Source organism: Salarias fasciatus, assembly GCF_902148845.1.
Source record: "Salarias fasciatus chromosome 7 unlocalized genomic scaffold, fSalaFa1.1 super_scaffold_4, whole genome shotgun sequence".
In the NCBI taxonomy this organism is placed as follows: Eukaryota; Metazoa; Chordata; class Actinopteri; order Blenniiformes; family Blenniidae; genus Salarias; species Salarias fasciatus.
The window spans coordinates 1,274,967-1,302,884 of NW_021941229.1; the positions used below are offsets into that span (position 1 = coordinate 1,274,967).

Below are 27,918 nucleotides of genomic sequence, written 5' to 3' on the forward strand. Positions count from 1 at the left end.
CGCGGTGGATTGTGGGAAAGCATTGCCCCCAACAAACATGGCGGACGCATTCGGAGATGGGTTGTTCAGCGTGTTCGATGAAGATCAACCAGCTACTACAAGCAAGAAGACGCTTCCGTCCACTGCCACGGAAACGGGGTAAAGTGAGAACAGAAATGCAGCTCTGAGTGTCGGAAACGGAGAGAAGTCGAGCTTTTATAGTCCGGGAACTGAGCTGAAGCACAGGCATGTGTTGCCGCCCGCAGCGTCATTTGGGCAAAGACTCGTGTGTGTGTGTGTGTGTGTGTGTGTGTGTGTGTGTGTGTGTGTGTGTGTGTGTGTGTGTGTGTGTGTGTGTGTGTGTGTGTGTGTCTGTGTGTCTGTGTGTGTGTGTGTCTGTGTGTCTGTGTGTGTGTGTGTCTGTGTGTGTGTGTGTCTGTGTGTGTGTGTGTTCTCGTATTTCTATCCTTCTTGGGGCCAAATGTCCCCACAAGGATAGCAAAACGTGGAACGACGTGCCTTGTGGGGACCTTTTTCCGGTCCTAAGTAGGAGAAACAGTGTTTTCTTGACCATGTTGTTGTTACTGAAGAAAGTAAAAGTGCAAAAACATTTCTTTAGGGTTAGGCTTTGTTGTGGTGTGGGTTAGGGTTAGGGTAAGGGTCAGGGTTAGGGGCTAGACATGAATGGGAGTCAATGGAAGGTCCCCACAAGGATAGAAATACAAGACTGTGCGTGTGTGTGTGTGTGTGTGTGTGTGTGTGTGGTCGAGAAATGCCAGCTTCACTTCTAAACACGACACAGTTACATAGTTTGGAAGAGTTAGAGCGATGAACTCTGCATCAACACCCCCACTCCATGTTCCTGCTGATGAACGTCCCTTCAGTCAGTCCCTCACAGGGACTGCAGCTCCCTTCACTGAGGGCAGGACGCACCCGGGACGGCTCTCCAGTTCAACACACACACACACACCCATGCCTTTGTGACTGTGAGGGGGAGCACTAACCACTGCTCCACTGCGTCTGCTTCCAGGAAGGTTCTGGGTAAGAATGGAACCGAGAAGGACGCAGGCCCGTCTGCTGCGGTCAAGAGGGACGCAGACAGCGACGGAGGAGAGGAGGTGGTGTTTGGGAAGAAGCCTCGCCTGGAGGCGGCGTCGGCCAGCGACCTGAAGTGAGAGCGGCCGTGGTCAGAGCGTCCGTTCACAGCCTGCTGGACCTCCCGGAGTTCTAAACGCGTTTGTTTCCTCAGCCTTTCAGAGTTCATGCCTCAGGTGAAGGTGGAGCAGGTGGAGACGGTGGAGGGGTGCTCTCACGAGGTAACGCCGTCCGCTGACGCTCTGGATGATTCCCTCTCATGTCTGCAGTCACTACATGGTCTCTGTGCCCGGCAGGTTGCTCTGCCTTCCAGCGATGAATACAAACCGCTGAAAGCTCGAGTGGGGAAAGCAGCCAAGGTACGGCGCTCGCTCCAACTCGCCTGTGGGGACGCAGCGTTCGGCTGAATCGGTATCGCCTGCTTCTTTTGAATTCTGTTGTGTTAAAGCTGCAGACTGGTATTTGCTGGCGTGTTTCCGCAGGAGTATCCGTTTGTCCTGGACCCCTTCCAGCGTGAAGCCATCCTGTGCATCGACAACAACCAGTCGGTGCTGGTGTCTGCTCACACCTCTGCTGGGAAAACCGTGTGCGCCGAGTGAGTGTCGGCCGAGTCAGCTCGCCGTTTGCAGCCATTTGTAGTAAAATACTCAAAACGCCGTGAGTCTGTCTCCATGGAAACGAGGGAACCCTCATCAGCCGAGCTGTGGTCGTCCTGCAGGTACGCCATCGCGCTGGCTCTCCGGGAGAAGCAGAGGGTGATCTTCACCAGCCCCATCAAGGCGCTGTCCAACCAGAAGTACCGGGAGATGTACGAGGAGTTCCAGGACGTGGGCCTGATGACCGGAGACGTCACCATCAACCCCACGGCGTCCTGCCTGGTCATGACCACGGAGGTGGGGGCGCGGCCGGCCGGGTGTGCTGGTGCAGCCTGGACGTCCGCCTGACGCTGCCGCTGCTGTTTTCCGTCCAGATTTTGAGGAGCATGCTGTACCGGGGCTCGGAGATCATGAGGGAGGTGGCGTGGGTCGTGTTTGACGAGATCCACTACATGAGGGATGCAGGTCGGTACTGAATCATTTAGATCCAGCACACCTTCAGTGAAGCCTTTAAAGTGTCTTTTATTTTTTAGATTTTGAACATGTTTTTGGGGAAATTTCACGAGCTGGGATGGTTTTCCTGCTTTTTAAACCTTAATTAAAAGAACTGATTGTCATTTTCACGGTCATATTCTGACGTTCTTTAGCTCCAGATGTGTTGGGTGTAGAGGCGTCTGACCAGACGGGGTGAACTCTCGTGGTGCTTCTGCAGCAGTGTGTGTGTCGCTGTGTGTTTCAGAGCGAGGCGTGGTGTGGGAGGAGACCATCATCCTCCTTCCTGATAACGTGCATTACGTCTTCCTGTCCGCCACCATTCCCAACGCCAGACAGTTCGCAGAGTGGATCTGCCACCTACACAAGCAGGTGGGGCGTCGCGCCGGGTTTAGTTTGTGAAGAGCTGAGAGGAAGTGAGTTCAGTCCGGTCTGAATGATGAACCTGTCCCGCAGCCCTGCCACGTGGTCTACACAGACTACCGGCCCACTCCTCTGCAGCACTACATCTTCCCAGCAGGGGGCGACGGACTCCACCTGGTGGTTGATGAGAACGTGAGGCCTCTTCCTGAAACACACTCATCAGAACCGAGAATCCTTCTGTTAACGCCGGCGTTTCCTCCAGGGAGACTTCAGGGAGGACAACTTCAACACGGCCATGCAGGTCCTCAGAGACGCCGGGGATTCTGGGAGCAGCGGCGGCAAGTGGGACCCGAGAGGCCGGAAAGGGGGAACCAAAGGTGTGTGTGTGTGTGTGTGTGTGTGTGTGTGTTCCAGTGTTCACTTTCAGACAACATTTGATCGCCATGGAAACGGTCTCTGCATCCTTCATTGTTAATTTTTAACGTGAAACTTCTGTGTGCGTGCGTGTGTGTGCCTGTGTGTATGTGTGTGTGCGTGTGTGTGTTTGCTCCCGTCAGGCCCTAACAGTGTGTTCAAGATCGTGAAGATGATCATGGAGCGGAACTTCCAGCCCGTCATCATCTTCAGCTTCAGTAAGAAGGAGTGTGAGGCGTACGCCCTGCAGGTGGCCAAGCTGGACTTCAACGGAGGTACGGGCTGGGCCGGGGCCGGGGCCGGGGCCGGGGCCGGGGCGGGGGTCAGCCTGGGACTGGGCTGGAGCGTCCCAGATTGGCCTTGAACCGGATTGAAGATGTGATTAGAAGATATTGTGTTCAGACTGGATCTGGACCAGGTCCAGAAGCGGGAGTCCAGCAGCCTGATGCGTTGAAGGGTCGGGGGTCAGCAGGGCTTGTTAATGGGATTGTTCCGCTGGATCTGCTGGGTTTCTGAAGCTTTCTGGACTCTGGACTGGATTCCCAGCGGCAGGTTTCCTTCAGCTCGGCTTCAGGTGTCTGGTTTGTGAAAATTGGCGTTTTCATCACTTCACTTCACCACAACGGAGTTTAATCGTAAAGCTGGCTTTCATGGCGCTGTTTCAGCGCCCCGGCCCTCTGCACATGAGCTCTGGACTGAAATGTGTGTGGCCCCTCTGAATTACCCAGACAATAACACGGGACCCAGAGCTGAACCCTGCGGTACGCCACACACCAGAGGAAGTGTTGTAAAGGCCACAGCCAGGGAGCGAGCGGCCTGAATCCAGAGCAGAACGAGGCAGAGGTCAGAGGTTGTTCTTGCAGTTGGCTCCTCACCGAATGGGTCTCTGACTCTCTGACATGCGGCTGCATCTTTTCACCAAACCGTCCCGGTTATTTTGTTGGCTGTGCCGCCGATGAGCTAACCGTCTCTGTGCTCCTAAACGTCAGACACACCGAGGCCGTGCGAGTCGGGGAGGGAGTAGAGGGACTCGCTGGCTGTGATTCGGCGCTGCAGGAGCGTGAATGAGCCTCGCCGCCTCCTCTGGACAGGAAAACACTGCGCCTGCACCTCGCCGGCCTTTTCCTGCAGCGGGGCTTTATTATAAACGAGGTGCGCTGCAAACGTCAGCCACAGCTGCCAGATGAGATCAGTCTGCTCAGAGCTGGTGGAAGAGCTCTGCCAAGGACAGCTCCTCCTCCTCCAGGAGCATCTGGTGTTTCCTGGAGTGTTTCTTGGACAGACTGATGCAGCAGATGAGTTCACTGGATTCTGAGTGTTGCTACAAAAACTGATCCAAAAATATCACAGAATTCAGCTTTAGGAAGGACTTTCTCCGGATGTTTTGGGCGGAAGGTGAAAGCACCTTCCGGCGTTTGGACTGTGAATGTCCCCGGAACACGTTCCGTTTGCTGAATCTGCTCCCAGCAGCCTGAGGGTCGGTCTGGCCTCGGAGTGTCACCTGACAGCAGCCAGGTCTTTGTCTTACAGTGGACCCCCTCCCGGTCTGGGACAGCCGTCCCTCCTGGTCCCTCTGGACGGGGACACATCGTCTCTGTGTGTGTGTGAGCAGTGTGTGGGAGCCAGGGGACCAGCCGGTGCTGAGAGCCATACTGCCTTTCAGAGGCTTCCTCCAGACCGACGGACCGATGTGGATTTACTACGTCTTGAGAGGTTTTCAACCTCCGGAGCTGCGTGACAGATGTTTGACTGCTGTTGCTCCAGAGAGGTTAAAGTCTCCACGTTCAGCACTTCGAAGGCCAAATATTTCGTCCGTCCCTTCGTCCCTCCGTCTGTCCATTATCCACTCTGGGACCGGGTCACGGGGGCAGCAGTCCCAGACCTCCCTGACCTCCCTGACCCCAGACTCTATGGCTTGTGTGTTTGGAGGCAGTCGGTCTCTGTGTTGTTTCAGTCAGTGAAAACACAGACGTCCGTCCACCGAATGAGCCTTTCTAGATCTTTCTCATGAAGACGGGGAGTTTGTGTTTGAACATGGCTCCAGCTGACAGAGACTCGGAGCCTGACACCCAGTGACGCTCTGGTTCAGGGTGTGGGACTCAGCTGGTGTCTCCGGGTGTGTGTGAGACGATGCTGAGGACAGCCGGGTGTGTGTGAGACGATGCTGAGGACAGCCGGGTGTGTGTGAGACGATGCTGAGGACAGCCGGGTGTGTGTGAGACGATGCTGAGGACAGCCGGGTGTGTGTGAGACGATGGTGAGGACAGCCGGTGTGTGTGAGACGATGCGGAGGACAGCCGGGTGTGTGTGAGACGATGCTGAGGACAGCCGGGTGTGTGTGAGACGATGCGGAGGACAGCCGGGTGTGTGTGAGACGATGCTGAGGACAGCCGGGTGTGTGTGAGACGATGCTGAGGACAGCCGGGGGTGTGTGAGACGATGCTGAGGACAGCCGGGTGTGTGTGAGACGATGCGGAGGACAGCCGGGTGTGTGTGAGACGATGCTGAGGACAGCCGGTGTGTGTGTGAGACGATGCTGAGGTACAGCCGGGTGTGTGTGAGACGATTCGTAGGACAGCCGGGTGTGTGTGGAGACGATGCTGAGGACAGCCGGGTGTGTGTGAGACGATGCTGAGGACAGCCGGGGTGTGTGTGAGACGATGCTGAGGACAGCCGGGGGTGTGTGAGGACGATGCTGAGGACAGCCGGGGGGGTTGGGAGACGATGCTGAGGACAGCCGGGTGTGTGTGAGACGATGCTGAGGACAGCCGGGTGTGTGGTGAGACGATGCTGAGGACAGCCGGGGTGGTGTGTGTCCAGACGACGAAGAAGCGCCTTGGTGGAGGACGGTCTTCAACAACGCTGTGGACTGTCTGTCGGACGAGACAAGAAGCTTCCCCAGGTGAGCGGGACGGGGCCGGTGGCGGCGGCCAGGCCTCCGGGCGGCGCGGTTTTGGGTTTTCGGCGGCCATCTTTGCCATCAGTGACGCTCCGTCTGGTTTTCCAGGTGGAGCACGTCCTGCCGCTGCTGAAGAGAGGGATCGGAATCCATCATGGAGGCCTGCTGCCCATCCTGAAGGAGACCATCGAGATCCTGTTCTCTGAAGGGCTCCTCAAGGTACACACACACACACACACACACACACACCACACACACACACACACACACACACACCACACACACACTGCCAACAGTGAGTGTCCCCCCAGTGGACGCTGAACCAGGGACGCTGCTGATGTTCGGCTCTGTTCCAGGCTCTGTTCGCCACCGAGACTTCGCCATGGGAATCAACATGCCTGCTAGAACCGTGCTCTTCACCAGCGCACGCAAGTTCGATGGCAAGAACCACCGCTTCGTAAGACACACACACACACACACACACACACACACACACACACACACACAGTGTGACTGTCAGCAGGGGGAGGTTGGATTTGTCTGAGTTTCTTGTGGTTGTGTTCACACTGACAGGATTAACCTCAATCAGTGCGACTGTAGCAGTGAAACACAACGCTGCCTCTTTAACACTGCTCTGGTGTGTGTGTGTGTGTGTGTGTGTGTGTGTGTTCGTGTTCTCTACGCCTTTATAAGGTCTTCAGCCTGCACCGCCACATAAACAGCCACGTATTGTTTATAAGAGCTTTTATGTGTGTGTCGTCACTTGCAGGCACCCTTCATCTTCATTTCACGAGTCACACACACACACACACACACACACACACACACACACACCACACACACACACACACACACACCACACACACACACACACTCACTCTCAGGCAGGAGAAGGAAGCAGTGCTCCAACAGCTTCATGAGGAACATGTGGTGCTGCTGACAGAGCCAAAGCTCCACGCAGGCACTCGCCTTTACACACACACACACACACACACACACACACACACACACACACACACACACACACAGTGTGGCAGAGCTGCAGATGAAGACGTTGGACCCGTCTCTGTCCTCGTCTCTCCGGTGTGAGCGGACTGGAGCTGATGGCTGAAGCTCCTCCTCACACTGCAGGACTCTGACTGGTCTTTTTGGTTTAACCCTCTGTCCACCTCTGTCCACCTCTGTCCACGTCTGTCCACCTCTGTCCCCTCTGTCCACCTCTGTCCACCTCTGTCCACCTCTGTCCACGTCTGTCCACCTCTGTCCACGTCTGTCCACCTCTGTCCAGATGCAGGGTTTCGGAATGATCTTGACCTTCACACTCCTCCTAACACGCCCCACCATGTTTGGGCCTTTGACATGCTTGCTGACTGGCAGTGGTGCACGATAACCTGATACCAGTCAAATCACACACTGTGAAGACATAGAACGTTCTGAAAGTTGGAGAAGCGATGAGATTAAATTTGTTTTTTTAGACTTGCTGAACTATGTGTGTTCAGAAATATGTATTTCTAAGTGTGTGTGTGTGTGTGTGTGTGTGTGTGTATGTGTGTATGTGTGTATGTGTGTATGTGTGTGTGGTGTGTGTGTGTGTGTGTGTGTGTGTATACACATGTGTTGGTCTTGCTGGTGCATTGAGCCCGTTGAAGCTGTCAGTCGCTGTGAGCTGTGGTCTCGGGTAAAGATGCTCCTCTCCACCTGGTGCAGATCACCTCGGGTGAATACATCCAGATGTCCGGCCGAGCTGGCAGGAGAGGGATGGACGACCGAGGAATCGTCATTTTCATGGTGGACGAGAAGATGAGTCCAGCGGTGGGGAAGCAGCTGCTCAAGGTACAGTGAAGAAGCTTCTTATCATCGGGTGCAGGTGATCGTCCTGCTGTTCAACACGTGGTCCTGCAGTCCCATCAGTCGAACCTGTTTCCCTGTAAGTGAGCTGAGAATCCGATGGAGCTGCCTTCAGACTCCATTTACACCACGACGGCCTTTTCAAGTAAAAACAGAAAACGCTGTGGTGGATTTTCAGTCTGAGGCCGTGACGAGACCCAGAACTGTGGTTTGATGAGGAGTCCTGAGGGACCTGGAGTCGGGATGAGCGCTGACCTTTAAACCATCGGCTCTGGTTCTTCTGGGTCGGACTGTAGAACGTTCAGACACGTCCAGTCTTCACTGACACTGGTATACAGAGCTGTGTGTCGTCTGCATATAGTGATGTTCACGATCTGATGGAGGTCCCAGGACGGAGCCCTGAGGAACCCCACAGGGGATTTCCATGTGCTCAGATTGTTAACACCGTACTGACCGCAGTGCCAGGCTCTCCCATCCGTTCTCCGGCGGTTTGTAGTGGTCAGCTGTTCGGACGCAGAACCGAGATCCAGACTCTCCGGACTGCGGCTCTGGACGTGTCTCTGCTCCCGTCCATGTTCCACTGCGGTCCGTTGGAACGAGGGTGTGTTAACGTGGACGTCCCAGCTCTGTGGCGGTCCTGGACCCGCTGGGAGTCCTGCTCCATGACGTCCAGCTCCAGTCTCGACCGCGGCTCCGTCTCCTGAGTCGCTGACAGGAAGTGGTGGGTGTGTGTTTTGCCGTGCAGGGCTCTGCAGACCCTCTGAACAGCGCCTTCCACCTGACCTACAACATGGTGCTCAACCTGCTGCGGGTGGAGGAGATCAACCCCGAGTACATGCTGGAGAAGTCCTTCTACCAGTTCCAGCACTACAGGGCTCTGCCCGGCGTGGTGGACAGTGAGTGGTCTGCACACACACACACACACCACACACACACACACACACACACACACACACACTCTCGTCTTTTCATCGGTCTCTGTGCTGCTCGTGACGTTTTCCATCTGCTTTAAAGCCATGAAGAACATAACGGTTGAATTTCAAAATGTCTTTGTTATGGTGTCGAAAATATCTCCATTCCTGAAACAACTCCAGTCTCAACATGAAGCCAGTTTTAATGACTCAGAATCCAGTGAGATGTCCGTAAATCATCATCTCCAGCTGTTGCATTCTGGGTATTCTTCCAAACTGCCGCTGACAGCATGGCTTTGAGGCTAATGCTAGTTAGCTACCACAGCAGCATCTTCTCATTGTTGCCTCCATTTGTTTCCGGATCTCAGTCTTTAATAATCCTAAACCAAAATGAAGAACTCCAGATGAGCTCCAGCGTTCCACTTCCTGTGAGGCTAATGTGGAATATATCAAGGCTGGAAATAACTTTTTTCCTTCTTTTCTTCAGATTTTCAGATAAAGTGATGAAAGGAATGAATGTTGCAGGCTGGTCTGTGGACGGTGACGGCGGGTTTTGTGTGTGCAGGGATCAAGCGGCTGGAGGAGCAGTACCACGCCATCGAGATCCCCAACGAGGAGAGTGTGGTCACCTACTTCAAGATCCGCCAGCAGCTGGCCAAGCTGGGCCGCGAGATCCAGGACTTCATCCACAAGCCCAAGTACTGCCTGCCCTTCCTGCAGCCGGGACGCCTCGTCAAGGTCTGGACACACACACACACACACACACACACACACACACACACACACACACACACACACACTCCTGACGTCTCCTGTCTCAACTCTGCAGGTGAAGAGTGAAGACGCCGACTTCGGCTGGGGGGTTGTTGTAAACTTCTGTAAGAAAGCCAACGTGAAGGTGAGTCCTCCTGTCCCCCCCCCGACTGTCCTCCCATCCCCACTGTCCCCACCGTCCCCCCACCGCAGCCCTGTCTCACCTCCGCTCCATGGTCCAGACCGGCGTGGGACTCGGACCCGCTGTACGTGGTGGAGGTGCTGGTCCACTGCAGCAAGGACAGCGTGAAGGACTCAGCGACGGAGGCCGCCAGACCGGCCGGGCCGGGGGAGACCGGGGAGATGCAGGTGCGTGAAACGAACACACCCTGAACCTTGGCGGGCAGTTCCCCGTGCGCTCTGGAATCAGGTCCAGTGTCTTCCTGTCCAGGTGGTCCCGATCATGCTCCACCTCCTCGCCGCCATCAGCTCCGTCCGCCTCTACATCCCCAAAGACCTGCGGCCCTTCGACAACCGCCAGCTGATGCTGAAGTCCATCCTGGTAGGGGTCCGGACCTGGAGCGCCCTCTGACCCCCCCACCCCCACCCTCACCCGCCCCCCCCTCTACCTGTGGTTCCTCAGGAGGTCCAGAAGCGCTTCCCGGACGGCGTCCCCCTGCTGGACCCCACCGATGATATGGGCATCAAGGACCCCGCCCTGAAGAGGGTCATCCAGAGGGTGGAGGCCTTCGAGCACCGCATGTACTCCCACCCGCTGCACAGCGACCCCCAGCTGGGAGGCCGTCTACTCGCTCTGCGAGAGGAAGGCTGTGGTGAGTCTGACGGGCGAGCTTTTTAAAACCGGCGCTCTGAGGAGCTCTGGTGAGAAGAGTTCAGGGAACAGTCAGTCACCTATTGCTGTTTTAGAGAACAGTCGGTCACCTGCTGTTGTTTTTGGAAACAGTCGATCACTTGTTTTTGGGAACAGTCGGTCACCTGTTGATTTTTTGGGGAACAGTCGGTCACCTGTTGTTTTTTGGGGAACAGTTGGTCACCTGTTGTTGTTTTGGGGAACAGTCGGTCACCTGTTGTTTTTTGGGGGAACAGTCGGTCACCTGTTGTTTTTTGGGGAACAGTCGGTCACCTGTTGTTGTTTTGGGGAACAGTTGGTTACCTGTTGTTGTTTTGGGGAACAGTCGTCACCTGTTGTTTTTTGGGGAACAGTCGGTCACCTGTTGTTTTTTGGGGAACAGTCGGTCACCTGTTGTTTTTTGGGGAACAGTCGGTCACCTGTTGTTTTTTGGGGAACAGTCGGTCACCTGTTGTTGTTTTTTGGGGAACAGTCGGTCACCTGTTGTTTTGGGGAACAGTCGGTCACCTGTTGTTTTTGGGGAACAGTCGGTCACCTGTTGTTTTTTGGGGGGACAGTCACCTGTGTTGTTTTGGGGAACAGTTGGTCACCTGTTTTTTGGGGAACAGTCGGTCACCTGTTGTTTTTTGGGGAACAGTCGGTCACCTGTTGTTTTTTGGGGGGACAGTCACCTGTTGTTTTGGGGAACAGTTGGTCACCTGTTGTTGTTTTTGGGAACAGTCGGTCACCTGTTGTTTTTTGGGGAACAGTCGGTCACCTGTTGTTGTTTGGGGAAGAGTCAGTCACCTGTTGTTTGGGAACAGTTGGTCACCTGTTTTTTTGGGGAACAGTCGGTCACCTTTGTTGTTTTTGGGAACAGTCGGTCACCTGTTGTTTTTTGGGGAACAGTCGGTCTCCTGTTGTTTTTTGGGGAACAGTCGGTCTCCTGTTGTTTTTGGGGAACAGTCGGTCACCTGTTGTTTTTTGGGGAACAGTCGGTCACCTGTTGTTTTTGGGGAACAGTCGGTCACCTGTTGTTTTTTGGGGAACAGTCGGTCACCTGTTGTTGTAACAGTCGGTCACCTGTTGTTTTGGGGAACAGTCGGTCACCTGTTGTTTTTTGGGGACAGTCGGTCCCCTGTTGTTGTTTTGGGGAACAGTCGGTCCCCTGTTGTTGTTTTGGGGAACAGTCGGTCACCTGTTGTGTTTTGGGGAACAGTCGGTCACCTGTTGTTGTTTTGGGGAACAGTCGGTCACCTGTTGTTGTAACAGTCGGTCACCTGTTGTTGTAACAGTCGGTCACCTGTTGTTGTAACAGTCGGTCACCTGTTTTTTGGGGGACAGTCGGTCACCTGTTGTTGTTTTGGGGAACAGTCGGTCCCTGTTGTTGTTTTGGGGAACAGTCGGTCACCTGTTGTTGTTTTGGGGAACAGTCGGTCACCTGTTGTTCTAACAGTCGGTCACCTGTTGTTTGGGGAACAGTCGGTCACCTGTTGTTTTGGGGAACAGTCGGTCACCTTGTTTTTTTGGTGAACAGTCGGTCACCCTGTTTTTTTTGGGAACAGTCGGTCACCTGTTGTTTTTTTGGGACAGTCGGCACCTGTGTTGTTTTGGGGAACAGTCGGTCCCCTGTTGTTGTTTTGGGGAACAGTCGGTCACCTGTTGTTGTTTTGGGGACAGTCGGTCACCTGTTGTGTTTTGGGGAACAGTCGGTCACCTGTTGTGTTTTGGGGAACAGTCGGTCACCTGTTGTTGTTTTGGGGAACAGTCGTGACAGTTTGCTGGTTTTCCGTTTGAGTTCTGCTTCCAGCTGAATGTTTGAAGCGGGCTGTTGTTCGTGGGTCGTTCCCCCTTCGTGACTCTCGGACTGCAGATGTTCTCAGTGGAACCGGAGCTGCTGCTCTGTTCTGCCCAGTAAAAACCAGGGTAGTGCGGACCTGGTCCTGCAGGACAGACCTGCTGCCCCCACACAGAAAACCTGCTGAACCCAGACCCAGCAGAGATAGCAGGAGTGTGTGTGCTGCAGCGGTTTGGAGTGTGAGTGTGAGTGTGAGTGTGTGAAGTGGTGGGATTAGCTTCCTGTTTGATCGGTAAAGGAAGAGATTAACTCGCTCTTCTATTAACGGCCTCCAGTCCCGGGATAACCGGGTTCCATCTCTCCAGCGGTGGATGTCAGCCCAGCGGCGTTCCTCACAGTTTCCTGTGTGTGTGTGTGTGTGTGTGTGCGTGTGTGTATGTGCGTGTGTCAGATTGCAGCGGACGTGCGCACGGCCAAGCGGGAGCTGAAGCAGGCCCGCACCGTCCTGCAGATGGACAAGCTGAAGTGCAGGAAGCGAGTCCTGAGGAGGCTGGGCTTCGCCAGCCCGTCCGACGTCATTCGAGATGAAGGGGAGGGTGGCCTGCGAGATCAGCAGGTAGGACACACACACACACACACACGGAGGCACACAGACAGTCTAACACGGTGTGTGTGTGTGTGTGTGTGTGTGTGTGTGTGTGTGCAGCGCTGACGAGCTCCTCCTCACTGAGATGGTGTTCAACGGGCTGTTCAACGACCTGTCGGTGGAGCAGGCCACCGCCCTGCTGTCCTGCTTCGTCTTCCAGGAGAACGTAGGAACCAGCAGCGCACACCGCCGCTCCGCTCCGCCGCGCTCCGCTCGGCTGTGGTGCTGCCGGGTCCAAACCCTCCTGCCCGTCCAGGCTCAAAGGAAACGTTTCCACATCGGCTCTGAAAATCTGATTCCTTCATGGTGTCAAACATGAGGCCTGTGGGCCAAAACATGCCGGCAAGAGGCTCCAATTCGGTCAAGCCAAAAAGAAAATGGACACAATTACAAAGAAAACATTGATTTATTATTTTTTCTTAAACAAATTTCCTCAGAATTTCAACACTGACACCTGAGTTGAGCTAGCGCTGATGCTACCATCACAGCTAGCTTACTAGCATTGGCCTCAAAGCCTGCTGTCTGGGGGGTTTGGAAAAACTCCCACAATGCAGCAGTTGCAGGAGTTTTAACTGCATTCTGCGCCAGAGGGTTTCATGAAACGGTCTTGGTGTTCGGCTTGTCATCATTTTCATCACGTATACTCTCAACAGGGAAGAACTTTAAATTTCAGTGTTTTCATGTCACTGTCGAACCGCTTGTGTCAGATGTAGAAAGCCCTGGTTCAAACCTTCATCGGTCGCCATGTGGAGGCAGTTTTCAGCTGTGCAGCTTTTATTTTGAAGGCCTGCTGACTGCAGCGTCTCCTTCCCCTCCAGGCCAGCGAGATGCCGAAGCTGACGGAGCAGCTGGCCGCCCCGCTCCGGCAGATGCAGGTGAGCCGCGGACGGCCGCGGGCCGAGTCGGCGTCCGGGTCGGCCTCTGACTGACCTTTGACCTCTCGCTGCGGCAGGAGTGCGCCAAAACGCATCGCCAAGGTGTCGGCGGACGCCAAGCTGGAGGTGGACGAGGAGACGTACCTGGGCCAGTTCAAACCCCACCTGATGGACGTGGTGTTCGCCTGGGCCAACGGCGCCACCTTCGCCCAGATCTGCAAGATGACGGACGTCTTCGAAGGTGAGACGGCCTGAGAGGACGCTGAAGGACCGGGACTGGGACCGGGAGGATCTGGACAGGACCAGCTGGAACGTCAGGACTCTGCAGTTGTTGGTTTAAAGCTCAGTGTGTGCGTGTGTGTGTGTGTGTGTGTGTGTGTGTGGTGTGTGTGTGTGTGTGTGTGGTGTGTGTGTGTGTGTGTGTGTGTGCGTGCGTGCGTGTGTGTGCGTGTGTGCGTGTGCGTGTGCGTGTGCGTGTGCGTGTGCGTGTGCGTGTGCGTGTGCTGTGCGTGTGCGTGTGCTGTGGTGTGCAGGGCATCATCCGCTGCATGCGCCGGCTGGAGGAGGTTCTGCGTCAGATGTGTTCTGCAGCCAAAGCCATCGGGAACACGGAGCTGGAGAACAAGTTCGCTGAAGGTAGAACTCTAAACCTCCGCTTCACACTCTGGTGCTTAACCTGAGCCCTCTGAGGGAGGAACTCTGCGGCACGACGTTACCTCTCACTTCCTGGATCGGCTTGTCGGTCCAGGAAGTGAGGTCAGATTAGCGGTCATGATTTCCTGAACTCTGAACGTCACCAGCGGTTGGAGTTCTGCATGTCTGAGCTCCGTTTACACGACAACGTTTCGACTTCATGTTTGAAACGGCGACGGTTCAACAGGGTGTAGTTATCATGTGGGTCCACTAGTGGGAGCTGTTGTCTTGTAATGAACGCGGCCGCCCTCTAGAGGCCGCCGTGGCGTAGACTGTTCCAGACGCTCCTCGGCTGACAGGAAGCCTCGGGTTCTGTTTGTCTGCAGGGATCACCAAGATCAAGAGAGACATCGTGTTTGCCGCCAGTCTCTACCTCTGATCGGACCCAGTCAACGTCACGGACATCAAACGATCAAGCTTTATTTAAGTTTCATTACAAACAGCTGGATGTGACATGCTCAGTATTTGACGTCTTTATGTTTCTGACTAAATGGCTTCTTTCTCCTTGTTTTACACTCTTGTACATATTTGTAACGTTTTTTCAATAAATGTCTGTATGCTGATTGATTTCCATACAGATGATAGAAAAGCTATGGTTTTGTCTGCACTCTGTAACATGGGGGGGGGGGGGGGGGGGGGTAGCAGCAGCAGTCCAGCAAGGCAACTCGGGGCGTGGCGTCCGTCCCTCTGGAGGCCGGAGGCCAGAGAAAAGCACTGAGCAGGTTTACATTCACAGGTGTGTCAGTCCTCGGGCGTCCCGGCAGTGGTGGGACCCTCTGGGGGGGGGGGGGAGCGGTCATGTGACCCGTCCGTCCGGAGGCCGTCAGTCTACACAGGTTTGGTTGCTCTCAGGTCACGGGACGGGTCGGCAGATTGACCTGGAACAGGCGGGGAGGGGGGGGGGGCTTCAGGCTGCCTGGATCCGCGACGCTAGCGCTAGCTTAGTTGGGGCTCTCGAAGTGGTTTCCGTTGGTGGGCGTGTCCTGCAGCGTGCTGTGGGGGATTTCCGGGTTCTGGCGGGACTCCGGCCCGGGCTTGAAGAAGTCCGACACGAAGAACACCTGCAGGGGACAGAATGGACAGAACTGGTCTGACGGAGGCTGCAGAGAGCACGCTGGGCCACTAGGGGGTGCCGTTCGTTTCACACTAAACCCACACTAGTCTAAATTGTGGTTTAGCGGCTCCCCTGAAGCAGGACTCACCACCAGCAGCGCCATCAGCGCCCCCTGCAGGAGCCCGGTCAGCACGTCGCTCCAGTGGTGCTTGTAGTCGGACACTCGGGACAGTCCGGTGTAGACGGAGGCGGCGATGAGGAAGAACTGCAGCGTGGGCCGGAGCAGCCGAGCCCACTCGGCCCGGAGGCGGGCCTGCAGGTACAGCTGGGAGCAGAACCCACAGCAGTTAGGCTGCTAACTGCATCTACTGATTATAGCTTATGTGACATTTTCAATAATTCACCTTTTTTTTTAACCATCCTTAAAGAAAATTTCAATTAGTTAGAAATATGATTCACATGAACAAGGTGTGATTTTAACATTGAAACTTAAAACATAAGTCGTGTCGAAAACTTACTTCCTCTTCAGAGTCCAAATGTGAAAACTACATTAGTTCTTCATAGAATAAACCTGATGCTAACAAACATATCCAGCTTACCTGCAGCGTGACAGCGTGACTACCAGAGTGAAATAACTACATCCATGTAACTATTTACAAAGTCATGGTTCCAGTTTTAGCCTCAGAGCTGGAGGCTGCAGGACGTTAGTCAGACTGAGAACCTGCTTTCTGGACATTTCGCTGCAGTTTGTATCAGAATCTTTATATTTTACTGACTTTTCGTCTCTCGTGTGTCAGTTGAAAGACTTTAATGTAAAGTGGGTTTTTGTCCCCGGCAGTCTGCAGCCATCGGTCCCCCGGCGGAGGGAAGGAGCTGCAGTGACTCAGCTCCTTCCTGCTGCTTCACAATCCCGTCAAACTGACCTTGAATTAAACGGCTAATCTGCGTTAATCAGAGCCGATAGCGCAGATCTGTGGCGCCATAAACCCGCCACCTGCACGGGTGTTTTGGAAACAGGGCGTGTCTGTGGTTGTAACGGCCGTGTCCAGCTTCCTGCTGTTCCTGACGCCACCGCCGGCCGGCGGCTCTGACGGAGACGGAGGACGGCCCGGACTTCGTCCCCGGGTCTATTTTACCTGCTGCTGCTGAATGAATCAGCAGCTCAGAGTTTATCGGGGCAGTGATTTCCTCTGCGAGCCGCTCGGCGGAGGACTTTCACCCTCTGCAGCAGGCAGTGCTCTGCTCGTGTTCAGTATGTCAGCTACGCTAACACTCTGTTAGACAAACAATAGCAGCTGACTCGCTCCCTAAACTCCAGACATGCAGGAGGCTTTACTGAGGACCTGAGCTGGTGCTGGTTCAGCAGTGAGGTCTGACTGACAGTAACAGTTTCATTGAGCTCCTGTCTACAGCACGTCTTCAAGTGGAAACAGAAAACTCTCATTATGTTCTATTCTTCTGTCTACGGTGCGTTTTCCACTTTCAATGTTGAGGTTTAGACGAGGCTTGATGGTGTTTCTGTTATTCAAGGCTTGTTTGTGCCGTGTGCTCCTGAAGGAGGCGAGCGGCGGCGGCTGGTACTTACAGCGAGGAACAGCATGCAGTACATGGAGAACGACGAGTGTCCGGAGTAGAAGGACAACCTGCAACACAGAGACGCAACCAAGCTCAGCCAGCCGCCAACAAGCTGCAAGGCTCAGAAACAACACATCCACTCTTCACTGAAGCAGCTGGAAACAGGTCCACCCTCCTGCAAGGACCGTCAAGGCTCCGACGGTAAATACTGTCAGGTCTGGCGCTTCACGTGACATTTGTTCTTTGGCACTGATATTTACCTACATCTATCTGTTGTCGTGTTATTGTGCCTGTTTCTTTAGGCTGAAAGACACTGATCTCTCTCTCTCTTCAAGAGTACCTGCTATATTCAACACTTTATCCTCAAGTTGATCCTTTAGAAGCTGAACACCCAAATACTAATACACAAGGAATGAAGCTGAGTAGAGGTGTGATAAAGACGTATGCAGATGATGTTCCGGTCTGTGTTTCAGTTAATCCGTCATCAACCCTTCAGTCTGATCAGTGACAGGACCCCCCTAATCCCCCCCCCTGCAGGTCAGGCAGTATTAACAGAGCCCTGCAGGGCTCCACCACCAAGCCTTCCATCAGGCAGGAAAGACGTGCATCCTGCTGAGTTTCATTTGAAACAATAGAGTGTGTTCCATCGGCCCGCCCAGCTCAGCTGAGAGTCATGTTACAGTAAGATGATCCGGTCCAGCCCCCCCCCTATCAGCAGACCAACACAAACACAGAGCGAGCTCGACACCCGAGCGCCTGTTAAACTTTAAACATCTAGAGAAAGTGCAGCGCCGACCCCTCTGTGGCTGCTTCAGACCCAGAGGAGGAAATCCTCCCCGCCCAGGCGGTTCCTGCTGCTCCGGCCCGATAGCGGACTCTGCATGCCTCACGTCTGTGGGCTGCACTGCTCCGCTGGTGGAACGGTCCTTTCACCTTTCCTCGTCTTGTCTGAACGTCAAGGCTCCGTCTCGGGGAAGGGCCCGGTCCCTGGGGGTCTCGGCGGTACGTACCTGCCCTCGTTCGACATCCGCTGGTCCCCCTGGCAGGTGAAGTCCTCGATGTACGCCCCGGCCGAGCAGTTGATCTTACTCCAGTCGGGCTGGCAGACGTGCAGGAAGTGCGGCCTGAGCCGGCCGATGGAGTACTTGGCGATGTCGGTCAGCGACTGGCTCATGGCGGCGCCGAACAGGAAGGTGCCCACCGCTTTGTAGACGCACGCCACGTAGCTGCCGAAGGACGACTTGGACTTGAGGCGGTTTAGATAAACCAGAAGGCACTCGCCAAAGATCATCTGGAAACCAGGAAGGGCAGGGTTCAGTTCTGCACGGACCGGTACAGCTGCTAGCTACAGACACAGCGAGCATCAGAGCCAGAGCCAGACTGGGTCCAGAACCAGACCCAGACTGGGTACAGCAGAGCCAGAACCAGGCCCAGAAAACCAGCTTAGTTTGCATCCTGCCAATTTGTTTTACATCATAGGGAACTGATCGGTGCCGCTGCCTGCAGTTCACGGTCTCGGTGCATTTGTGTCTGTTTTCATGACAACGGCGCTCACAGCCTCTGAAAACCTCATTTCTTTGACAACACTCGGGCCTCGCCTGTCACGCCCCGTGCCCCTCCAGCCTTGTGGGGGCGCTCTGAACTGGTTTTGGTTTTGTTTTCCCCATTTTTACATGCCCTGTGTCTCCTGCTTGTCTGTTCCTCATGTTCTCCTGCCTGGTCTCCTTCCTCGTTAGCGCCCTAATGTGCCTCACCTGTGTCCACCTGATTTAAAGCCTGTATCCCTCACTTGTCCTTGCCGGTTCGTTGTGTGTGTTGTCCGTGTCCCTGCCCGCACCTCAGCTTGTTTGCGTTCCTGTTACCCTGCTTTTCTGGACAATAAACCAGCTCAACTCTCTCTGCCGGCCTGCGCGTGGGTCCTTCCTCCTGCACACGTGACATCGCCCCCAGAAACGCCGCTATTGACCCGTAATAACAATCCAACATGGCGGCCTTATTCGAAGCTGAAGTTCAGCTCACTACTGAACAGGTTGGAGGCTTTCTTCTTCTTCTTCTGTTGTTTGAGTTGCTGATCGTCCAGAGGACGTCCTCGGGACACAATAACCACGCTGTTGGTTTGTCTGCTGCGTTCAGAGGTTTGCGTATCGGAGCTTGTACGGCGGGTTTCCAGCATGCCCTGCTGCAGCGTCAGACCGCTGAGTCCCTCTGGTCTCCCTCTCGCTGTGACCCTTGTGGTTTGGACGGTGACGGTGTTGGTAACTGCAACGACTCCCGCCTGCCGCTCTTCTCGGCAGCTGAACGCCGCGCTCCGACGGTCACGTCCTCCGCCTGCAGCTTCAGGGTCAACTGTAGCCTGGTGAGCCGACAGCGGCCGGGAGGGGGCGGAGTCTTTATATAAGCACACACACCTTCAGGGCAATTTTCACGTCAACACACACACACCCAGGATCGATCCGTTGACCAGTGTAAAGTTTATGTAAGAGTGACTGACTCCAGCTGCCAAACCAACCCTTCGCTCTCATCTGATTCACTCATTCATCGCTGAGGCCCCGTTTCCACGGCGACGTTTCCCCGGTCCATTTCTACTGAAACTCCGGCTGCGCTCGCCGTGGCAGCGCTTCACAAAAGACGGACTTTCGGCATTTTCAAGAAGTTCCGCCTCGGGAGCAGTTTTCAAAAAGTTGCGTGTTCCGTGGCGCAGAGCACGGTTGTCATGGAAACAGACTCCAAAACTCTCCGGGACTTTTCTGCTGTCACTTTAAAACGTGGTTGTGGAAAGGAGGCCGAGCAGGTGGTGAGAGGAGCCGAGAAACGTTAGCATGAAGCAGAGCCGCGCTCCTCGTCCTCACCAGCCGTACGCCAACAGGAGCGAAGGACGCCTGAAACGCTGCAGCTACAGTCATGAAGCTAACGACACCACTGCTTCCTGGAACTGCTCCATAGCATGTTTCCCTGCTGGAGCAGGAGTAGGGCGCCATTCTCTACACTCATGCGGCGGCGGTTTTCAAATTAATCCTTAAATTTGAATGTAAAAGGGGTTTTCTGCAGCATGCAGCCTGCCGGGCGGTGACGGGTGAGAGGACAGCAAACCAGTCGCTGTTAGAAAGTCAAGCTTTCTGCAGCATTGAAAAGAAGCGTGAGGAGCAGTGGAGCAGAAGCAAACCAAAATGAAAGTTGCACTTACAGTGAGAACCGTGACGGGAATCATGACACCTCCTAACAACTGATAGGAAATGGTGTCGTCTTTATACGGGTACTTGATCGTATCGTCATTACAGAAAAAGCCCCGGCGGAAAGGCCTGTGCCGAGCGGTGAGTATTGCAAAGGGGAGTCCAGCTAGCAGGAAGCAATGGGAGAGAAAACACAGAGTCAGTGGGACCCACAGTTACCCATCATGCAACAGGAGGACGGCTGCCTCCTGAAGGCGGCGTCCTCGCCAGCTTTCAGAGACAGGGTTAATGGTTAATGTGTTGGCAACAGAAAGACGGTTAGAGCAGGTTAACGCAGGAACGCTCCACCTGGAAGCAGAGAACGACATTTCTGAGCAGCTGGTCCACGTCTGCCTGCCGAGTCTGGAGTCTCCAGCCTCTGCTTCACTCAGCATCACTCACTCCTGAAGTGACGGCGTGGAGCATGGCGGCCTCCAGGTCACCTCCACTCAGACGGAGCCTCAGATGTTCTCCACAAACAATCCCTGGATAATCCCGCAGCTATTTCCACTGACGGCTGAACAGAACCTGACGGGACCTTTGAGTTTTTCTTATTCCAGACTCAGAACCCGTTTATACGACGACGTTGCGGAAACCACATGGTCCCATCATCATAGAGCGGGCTGCAGCCGCTCAGAGCTCCCCGCCGTCTGGGACTGGCTTCCTCTCGTGGTTTGGTTGTTTTCAGAATGAGGACTGAGCTTTAGCACCGATTCGCCACGGAGTGTCATCTTTCATGTCTAATTCACACAAACCATGTGTGACATCTGTCTCCATCACATTCCACTCCTAAATGTTTGTTTTACTAAGATAACCAGCGATTATCCTCCGTTCATTTGGAGCTCTCTAACCCGCTCCCTGACGGGTAAAGCTTCAAACACCTGAGCCCCTGGCGTGGTTGCAATGTGCAGCGGGCCTGTGAGCAGCGTTGTCTGGTTTTAGTACTGAGGTCCGGTGACAGCAGAGACCATGGCGCTCGGCTCCGTTCCGGCGGCGTCCAGGGTTTGGTTTGGCCTGGACGGCAGCGAGACGCGGCGGAGGCGTGCAGTCGGCTGGTTTTCTGTCCCGGATCGGGCTCTGGGGACCTGCTCTCACACAGACCTCCTGGCGGTGGATTATCTGACGGGCCTCGGCCATAATGACGGTTATTTTCCCCGTCGGCCGGGCCGGTGAAGCCACACCGGCTCCACCTGGCGCGTCAGCATTCCCCCGCGAGGCGGGCCGGGAGCGCCGGCGCCGCCGTGGCTCAGTCCTACTTACGCAGCTAATGGGCAGACTGAAGCCCACGGTGTAGAGCACCGTGGAGGTGACGGTGCTGTGGTGGAACGGGTAGCGGATGCTGTCGTCGCTACAGAAAAAGCCCCGCTGGTAGGGCCGGATCTTACCCAGGTTAAAGGCCGCCAGAGGCAGGCCTCCTGCGGAGGGAGAGCAGAGGTCAAAGGTTCACAGGAGGACGCACGCCGACACGCTCCACCTCTGCAGCCATTCATGCATTCATCCTGCTGGCAAAACTCTGTTCATGACGACAGATGGTCACCGAAAGGAAATCAGGGATCAGCGCCATAATAAGCATTACATTTACACTTTAAAGCCTTTATGGGTGTGTTTTTACAAAGCATGAGGGAAATGTTCACAAAACCAATTAGTATGAAACAAAGGTCGACAATCTCAACACAAAGCTGGTTTTATTGAAACCTTCTGGAGCGAAATACACTCAAGTGTCCATAAAACCTCTCCTGCAGCTGCTGCATTCTGGTGTTTTTCCAAACTGCCTCTGACAGCATGGCTCTGAGGCTAATGCTAGTTAGCTAGCTTTGACCGATACCTCAGCTCATCTCAGTGTGTGTCGCTACTCTGAAGAAATTAGTTTTTAAAAAAAAGTGTTTTACATGAAATGTTCACCATTTTCTCCAGGGCTTCACAGACCGGACTGGAGCCTCCTGTAGGCCAGTTTTGGCCCGTGGACCTTATGCTTGACACCCTGGGTTTAGTGTAATCATTTACAGCATCATTCAAAGGAAGAACATGCAAACTCAACAAAGACAGTCTTGCGTTTGGATCAAACTGGTCTTCTGCTGATGAACACTGCGCTTTTAGAATGTAGACCTGAGGTCGCTCCAGGCTGTCTGCGGGACTCTGGCTTCTCCAGTCCCCTGCAGTCTGCATGCCAGGCCACTAGCTGGTGCTGTGCTGTGATGCCACGGTCTGACCGCTCCGCGGTCTGACCGCTCCGCGGTCTGAATGGTCGGGGTCTGACCGGTCGGGGTCTGACCCTCTGGGGTCTGACCGGTCTGGGGTCTGACCGGTCCGGGGTCTGACCGGTCTGGGGTCTGACCGGTCCGGGGTCTGACCCCTCTGGGGTCTGACCGGTCCGGGGTCTGACGGTCGGGGTCTGACCGGTCGGGGTCTGACCGGTCCGGGGTCTGACCCCTCTGGGGTCTGACCGGTCCGGGGTCTGACCGGTCTGGGGTCTGACCGGTCCGGGGTCTGACCCCTCTGGGGTCTGACCGGTCTGGGGTCTGACCGGTCTGGGGTCTGACCGGTCCGTGGTCTGACCGGTCCGGGGTCTGACCGGTGCAGTTTGAACAGTAACTGGAAAGACCCCGCTGCGTTCAGTCACTGGACCACTGGCTGGTCTGACGAAGCCCTGTCCACACGTCTGCAACTGAAAATGGAAAAGCTTTGCTGTGTTTTGAGGGTCTGTTAAACTGGGACCAGGACCAGGACCCGTGTTTCGGCCGTCTACAGAGACGGAGTGTGTCCTGTCAGAGCAGTGAAGCGTGGTGTGTTTTCAGCTGACAGCGGGTCTGAAGCAGTCTGAGGCAGCAGGCCTCAGCTGGAGGCTGACTCTGGAACCTTCAAAGTCGGGACGAGACTCTGCTGCACTCGGCTCCTCAGCGGACAGCTGTCCGATCTGGACTGTCTTTAGCTCAGATGGTCCAGCTGGAGCCCTGGACCCTGAATGAGGGATGGCCCTACAGCACTTCACGGTGTTCCTGTGAAAAGACTGAACGCTGTTGCTGCAACAAAGCAGCACTCAGAGAGTAATCTGCGTCAGGCTGCGCCCGTTAGCCGGATCAGCTCGCCGCTGGACGGACGTCCCGTCACAATGAAGTCACACAAACATCCTTCAGGTGGAGCCGGGGCTCAGCCCGACGCTCTGCAGCTTCAGCCGGCAGTAAAACACACCGGGTGGAGCTAAACACACCGGGTGGAGATAAACACACCGGGTGGAGCTAAACACACCGGGTGGAGATAAACACACCGAACAGCCTCAACACAACAGCCTGTCCTCACTGGCTGTGACAGTCCAAAAGTCTGGCTGTGAGGCGGCTGTCCCTCCTCTGGGGGACGGCCTGGTGGCCCATTGTAGGGCGGAGAACCACACACACACACACACACACACACACACACACACACACACACACCCTGAGCAGCTCTTTAATTCTGTCTGCTGTTTGTGTTTTTGCAGCTGCTGACGCCGTCAGCCACGGCGTCCGGCGCTGACGGGCCGCGGCAGCTGGAGAAGACACACACACACACACACACTTCTTATCTACTACTGCTGGTGGACGTTCACCATGTAAATCAAGCGCTCCGTCCTGCTGGAATCCACTGCAGGAGCAGCTGAGCTGATCAAATCAAGGAAACCTCCAGCGGCTTCGCTCTGAGGTTTTTCACAGCCGTGTGGATCAAGACTCGGCTGTGAATTAATCTCCAGTCACACAGTTTAAATCCGGGGTGTTAAGCAGCGGAGTTCAGCTTCATCTGGACTCAGTCATTCTGGTTAAACAGCCAAAAGAACCTTGAGGACCGGGCTGCAGGAGGTCAGGTAAACAGGAATAACACCGAGCTCTGCGCTGAAAGTAAAGTCTTACGCCGACGATGCCCAAGTCTTTCAGCAATGCTCTTCCTGTTGGTCCGTCTTCCTGGCACTGCATTTACAACATTTCACACACAAGCAGATCATTCAGCCTTGTGTTTTTCATCAAATCCAGTCTCTTCTCACAGAACTGAAGGTAAACGTGCACGCTGCCGTGCACGCTGCAGACAGCAGCCTCCTGCAGATTCCGGCCCTGATTTAATAATGTGATTGAGTTAGTGGACTGAATCCCAGCAGCGCTCCCACAGCGCCTCGCTGCACTGTGCAGAACGTCTGGAAGGTTCTCCGTCAGCCACTCTGAGCTCCACTGTGTACCGAGAACCGCAGAACAGGCGAGGAACGTCAACGTTACTGTTACAATATAGCAGGTTTAAACTGAGGCCGCTGACAGAAACATGAGCCGAGTCTCTGAAAACACCACAGCGGAGGACGGAGGACAGGTTTACAGTGGAGGGTTCTCCGTGTTCTCCAGTGGGAACGTTAGAGTGTATGGTTCTCTGGGGGTTCTTCTAGCACAGCGCCAGCTGGTGGCCTGTTCGGCTCACTACATGTTTCTGGTGTCTCGTAAACAGATGAAAGTAAAATGTGAAGCTTGTGAAGCGACATGGCAGAATGCGGCGTTTCCTCTGGAACCGTCGCCGTCTGAACGGGGCCTCGGCCACGTCCTCCACATGTCCTCGGCTTCATGGCTTCTGGAGTCATAAAACTCCAAACGGCTATTTTAATATTAGTGGAGAAGATTCCTGGATGGCAGCTGCAGCACATTTGCTCCCAGAGGGAAATATTGTCTTTATTTTGAGACGCGCATGCCTGGAAACTCTCACTTCATGAGTCATGAGACACTTTCGGCTCTGGAGATCAGACCGGGGGAGCCACCGGAGCACCGATAGCACAACGCGGGCTCAGACCGGAGTCTATCTGTCAGACCGGCGGCGCACTGGTGGCGTCTCCAACACGCCGTGGTTAAACATGTGGCCACTGTGCCCACCGAGCTCGTCTCTCAGCGGTGGCTGAGAACAGGAAGTGTTTGTCTTCCTCTCACTGCAGGTCTGTGACCTAAATAAGGCCTGAAAGAACCAGCAGAGAGACTCTCACTGAAATTCAGCCAGTGTGTCACGTTAGGAGACAAGCTCACTATTTCAGTGAATTAACAAGAGACGTGAGGACATGAGGAGACCTAAAGCCTTTTAGAAGAGAAGATGAGGAAGAGCCAAGAGAAGAGGACCCAGCACGCCTCCTGGGGGAACGCCGCCGCGGACACGCTGAGCTTCAGCAGGTTCTCTACCTCTCACAGCTCAGTCTGGATTCTTTTACCAGTTATGTGAAACATTTCCAAGCCATGTGTGGCTTGATGGGTTTCGTCTGTCTGGAACTCCTGCTGTGTTTTCAAGGTGACGACGCAGCGGTCCTCACAGTACAGCCTAATCCTCTGGCTCCCACCGGGGTCAGACCAGGGGTCATTCCAGGGGTCAGACCAGGCTCAAACTGCTCTAAACTTCACAGGACTGGATAACTGCCTACCACAGAGCTGCTGGTTTTCACCTGAAGTCAGCATCACAATACGCATCCTCACGCCTCCATCAGCCCAGTGCTCCAGGACAAACAGGAGCTTCACCAATACGCTTCCAAAAAAACCACTACCCGTTTTAATTGATATAAAACTCTATAAGTCAGATAATATAGAAAATCCCCTTTTTTTTTTCGCATTGTCTTATCAAACCATCCTGTTGCAGTGTAACTTGAGACTGAGATATGGAGAGATGATGCAGAGGAACTGAAGTAAATGATCAGAACAGGAACTGAGGTGAAAGCCAGTCAGTCTGCTCTGTTTCCTCACAGCAAGCAGCCGGCTGGAGGACTGGTACTTCTCATAAAGCCTCACACATAACTGCAATTTACAAGTAATCCAAAACACAAGTAACTGGGTATTTATGCAATTTAAATTGATATTCAGTCCTTCAGATCTGTATTTTTTAATCCACAGAAGAACCTCCAGCTTTATATCGAACATGCGTCCCAGTAGTTACAGGTTAGTTACAGGCAGGACCAGCTGGACTGATCAACAGTCACAGTAAGACTCAGCTGTTTCCCTCATCCAAAACCCATCGTCTGATGGAACCCACAGGACAATGGCTTCAAACATTCAAAGAGACTGTAGCAGAGGACAGTGGACAGTGGACAGCCACCACTCCCTTCTGCTGATGCTCCAACACCCAAACAGCAGATTAATAATGGGACGATATCACAGCCAGACTGGCGCACAGCAGGTGCTTTATTATCATTATATTATTATTATTATTATTATTATCATTATCATTATCATTATTATTATTATTATTGTTATTATTATTATTATTATTATTATTATTATTATTATATTATTATTATTATTGTTGTTGTTGTTGACCTAAATGAGAAGACTACCCAGAACCAGGCAGACCAGGTCCAGCAGGACGAACGGGAGTCCTCTGGTCTCGAACATGTTCCTCTTCAGCGTGCTCGGGTCGAGTCAGCCGGTCGGAGACAGCCAGCGGGGGGCTGCTGCTCCCCAGGGGACGGCGCTGCAGCGGGCTAGGTGCGCACAATGACCCCGGGTCCGGGTCCGAGTCCGATTCCGAGTCCGAGTCCGAGTCCGGGTCCGAGCCTCCGCCTACAGAGCAGCAGAGAGCGCGTGAGAAGGAGAGGAAGAGGCGCGTCCCCGCTGCGGCAGAGCAGGAAGCATCCGCCTCATCGCGGCCTTTATCCTCTTCTTTACGGCCGCTGATAAGCAGCCGCTCCCTCCCCCGGTGGCCTCCCGGTGGCTCTTGCGGACACCTGCCCGCCGCGGCGCTCCGTGCTGCCGGTGGAAGTCGAACCGATCGGCGGCGGAGCCGAAGATTACCGAAGTTGACCGCAGCTCGTGCAGGCCTCTGCTGCGTTCACGGCCCAGCGGGGCAGCTCGGAAATTTACCTTCCTCCCTGGGGTGCATTCAGGGTGAAATGGGAAAAAAGAGCTTTCACTGCTGGAAGTTACAGAATCATTAAAACGTCCCGGTTTTGTGTTGTTCCTGCACAACCAACGCAACTCAATCCACGTGAAATTAAAAAAAAAATCTTCTGTGTTTTTTTTAGTTAGTTTTTTTCTTTTATGTTATCCCTCCATTGAATACACACAAACTAAACATTTTCAAGCATTATCTTTCCCTTCCTCTTTCATTTTCTTTTATTCTTTTCCTTGTTCCCATTACTTTTCATCTTTTCTTTTCGTTTTTTCTGTTAAATTATAATTATGAAAACTATTCTTACTACCTCTGATTGCCCAGAAAATGTGATCTTAGAAAATATCAAGTTTTCCTACGATTTATTAGTCTTGGATAACAGGAATAACGCAAACAAAGCCTTTAAATATTCCTGTTCACTGTTGAAAATATAACATACATTTAAGTTTCACTAGAACAAAACAGTAATATGAGAAAACTGTGTACAAAACTAATTCATATAGATGAATATCACAAATGAGTGTGTTAATATTGTTTGTCTGAAATTCTTTGGAAATAAAATTATAATCTTAAACTTTTTATTCTTTATGTATTTATTTCTAATTTAAAAACCAGTAACTATGTTGAGGGTTTTGGTGAAATCACCAAAATTCATAAACCCTTCTGTCAGTTGTAGCTCCAATGTGGCTGTCAGCCAATTAATAAAATTCAAAACGTGCATTAAGATGAAGAAAATGTTCAATCAGTCTCCAATGTGAAACGTGTGTCTTCATATGTTTGTTTTTCAGCCACAATCTGCCTTTTGAGGTTGAATTTGTTGATCATGTGTTGTTCTTAATAATTCTTTCCTGTGCCGACAGCGCCCTCTCGTGTTTCCAGGTTGGCCTGACACCTCCAGCTGAGTTAATGGTGTTTGACAGAATCCTGACATGTTTGTAACACACCATCAGACAGGCTTCCATAAACCACCATTCCCGGAAACAGCAAATCAGCTTCAACGTTATGCA

General features: G+C 53.7%; 2 protein-coding genes across 3 annotated transcripts; one reads left to right on the plus strand and one right to left on the minus strand.

Moving 5' to 3' along the window:
* Nucleotides 1-21: 21 nt before the first annotated feature.
* On the plus strand, nucleotides 22-15,133 carry mtrex (Mtr4 exosome RNA helicase). Its single transcript, XM_030084335.1, is given in 32 exon segments — nucleotides 22-138; nucleotides 1,010-1,150; nucleotides 1,229-1,295; nucleotides 1,371-1,433; nucleotides 1,557-1,669; nucleotides 1,793-1,967; nucleotides 2,045-2,135; nucleotides 2,410-2,534; nucleotides 2,619-2,717; nucleotides 2,788-2,902; nucleotides 3,083-3,214; nucleotides 5,760-5,819; nucleotides 5,822-5,841; nucleotides 5,947-6,057; nucleotides 6,195-6,210; nucleotides 6,213-6,295; nucleotides 7,546-7,671; nucleotides 8,432-8,582; nucleotides 9,163-9,335; nucleotides 9,427-9,496; nucleotides 9,595-9,719; nucleotides 9,802-9,912; nucleotides 9,994-10,146; nucleotides 10,148-10,183; nucleotides 12,450-12,578; nucleotides 12,580-12,614; nucleotides 12,705-12,810; nucleotides 13,463-13,519; nucleotides 13,597-13,605; nucleotides 13,607-13,761; nucleotides 14,052-14,155; nucleotides 14,539-15,133. Coding segments are annotated over 32 exon segments (3,105 nt in total). The 5' UTR covers nucleotides 22-37; the 3' UTR covers nucleotides 14,592-15,133.
* On the minus strand, nucleotides 14,721-26,851 carry plpp1a (phospholipid phosphatase 1a). Of its 2 annotated transcripts, none has more exons than XM_030084331.1 (6): nucleotides 26,358-26,851; nucleotides 20,026-20,177; nucleotides 17,852-18,132; nucleotides 16,852-16,909; nucleotides 15,415-15,591; nucleotides 14,721-15,273 (listed from the first exon to the last, which is right to left on the minus strand). In XM_030084331.1, the coding sequence occupies exons 1-6, from the start codon at nucleotides 26,413-26,415 to the stop codon at nucleotides 15,154-15,156; spliced, it is 846 nt and encodes a 281-aa protein (XP_029940191.1). In that variant the 5' UTR covers nucleotides 26,416-26,851; the 3' UTR covers nucleotides 14,721-15,153. The 2 variants fall into 2 exon arrangements, with proteins under 2 accessions (XP_029940191.1, XP_029940189.1); XM_030084329.1 differs by lacking the exon at nucleotides 20,026-20,177 and adding an exon at nucleotides 21,311-21,465.
* Nucleotides 26,852-27,918: the final 1,067 nt, after the last annotated feature.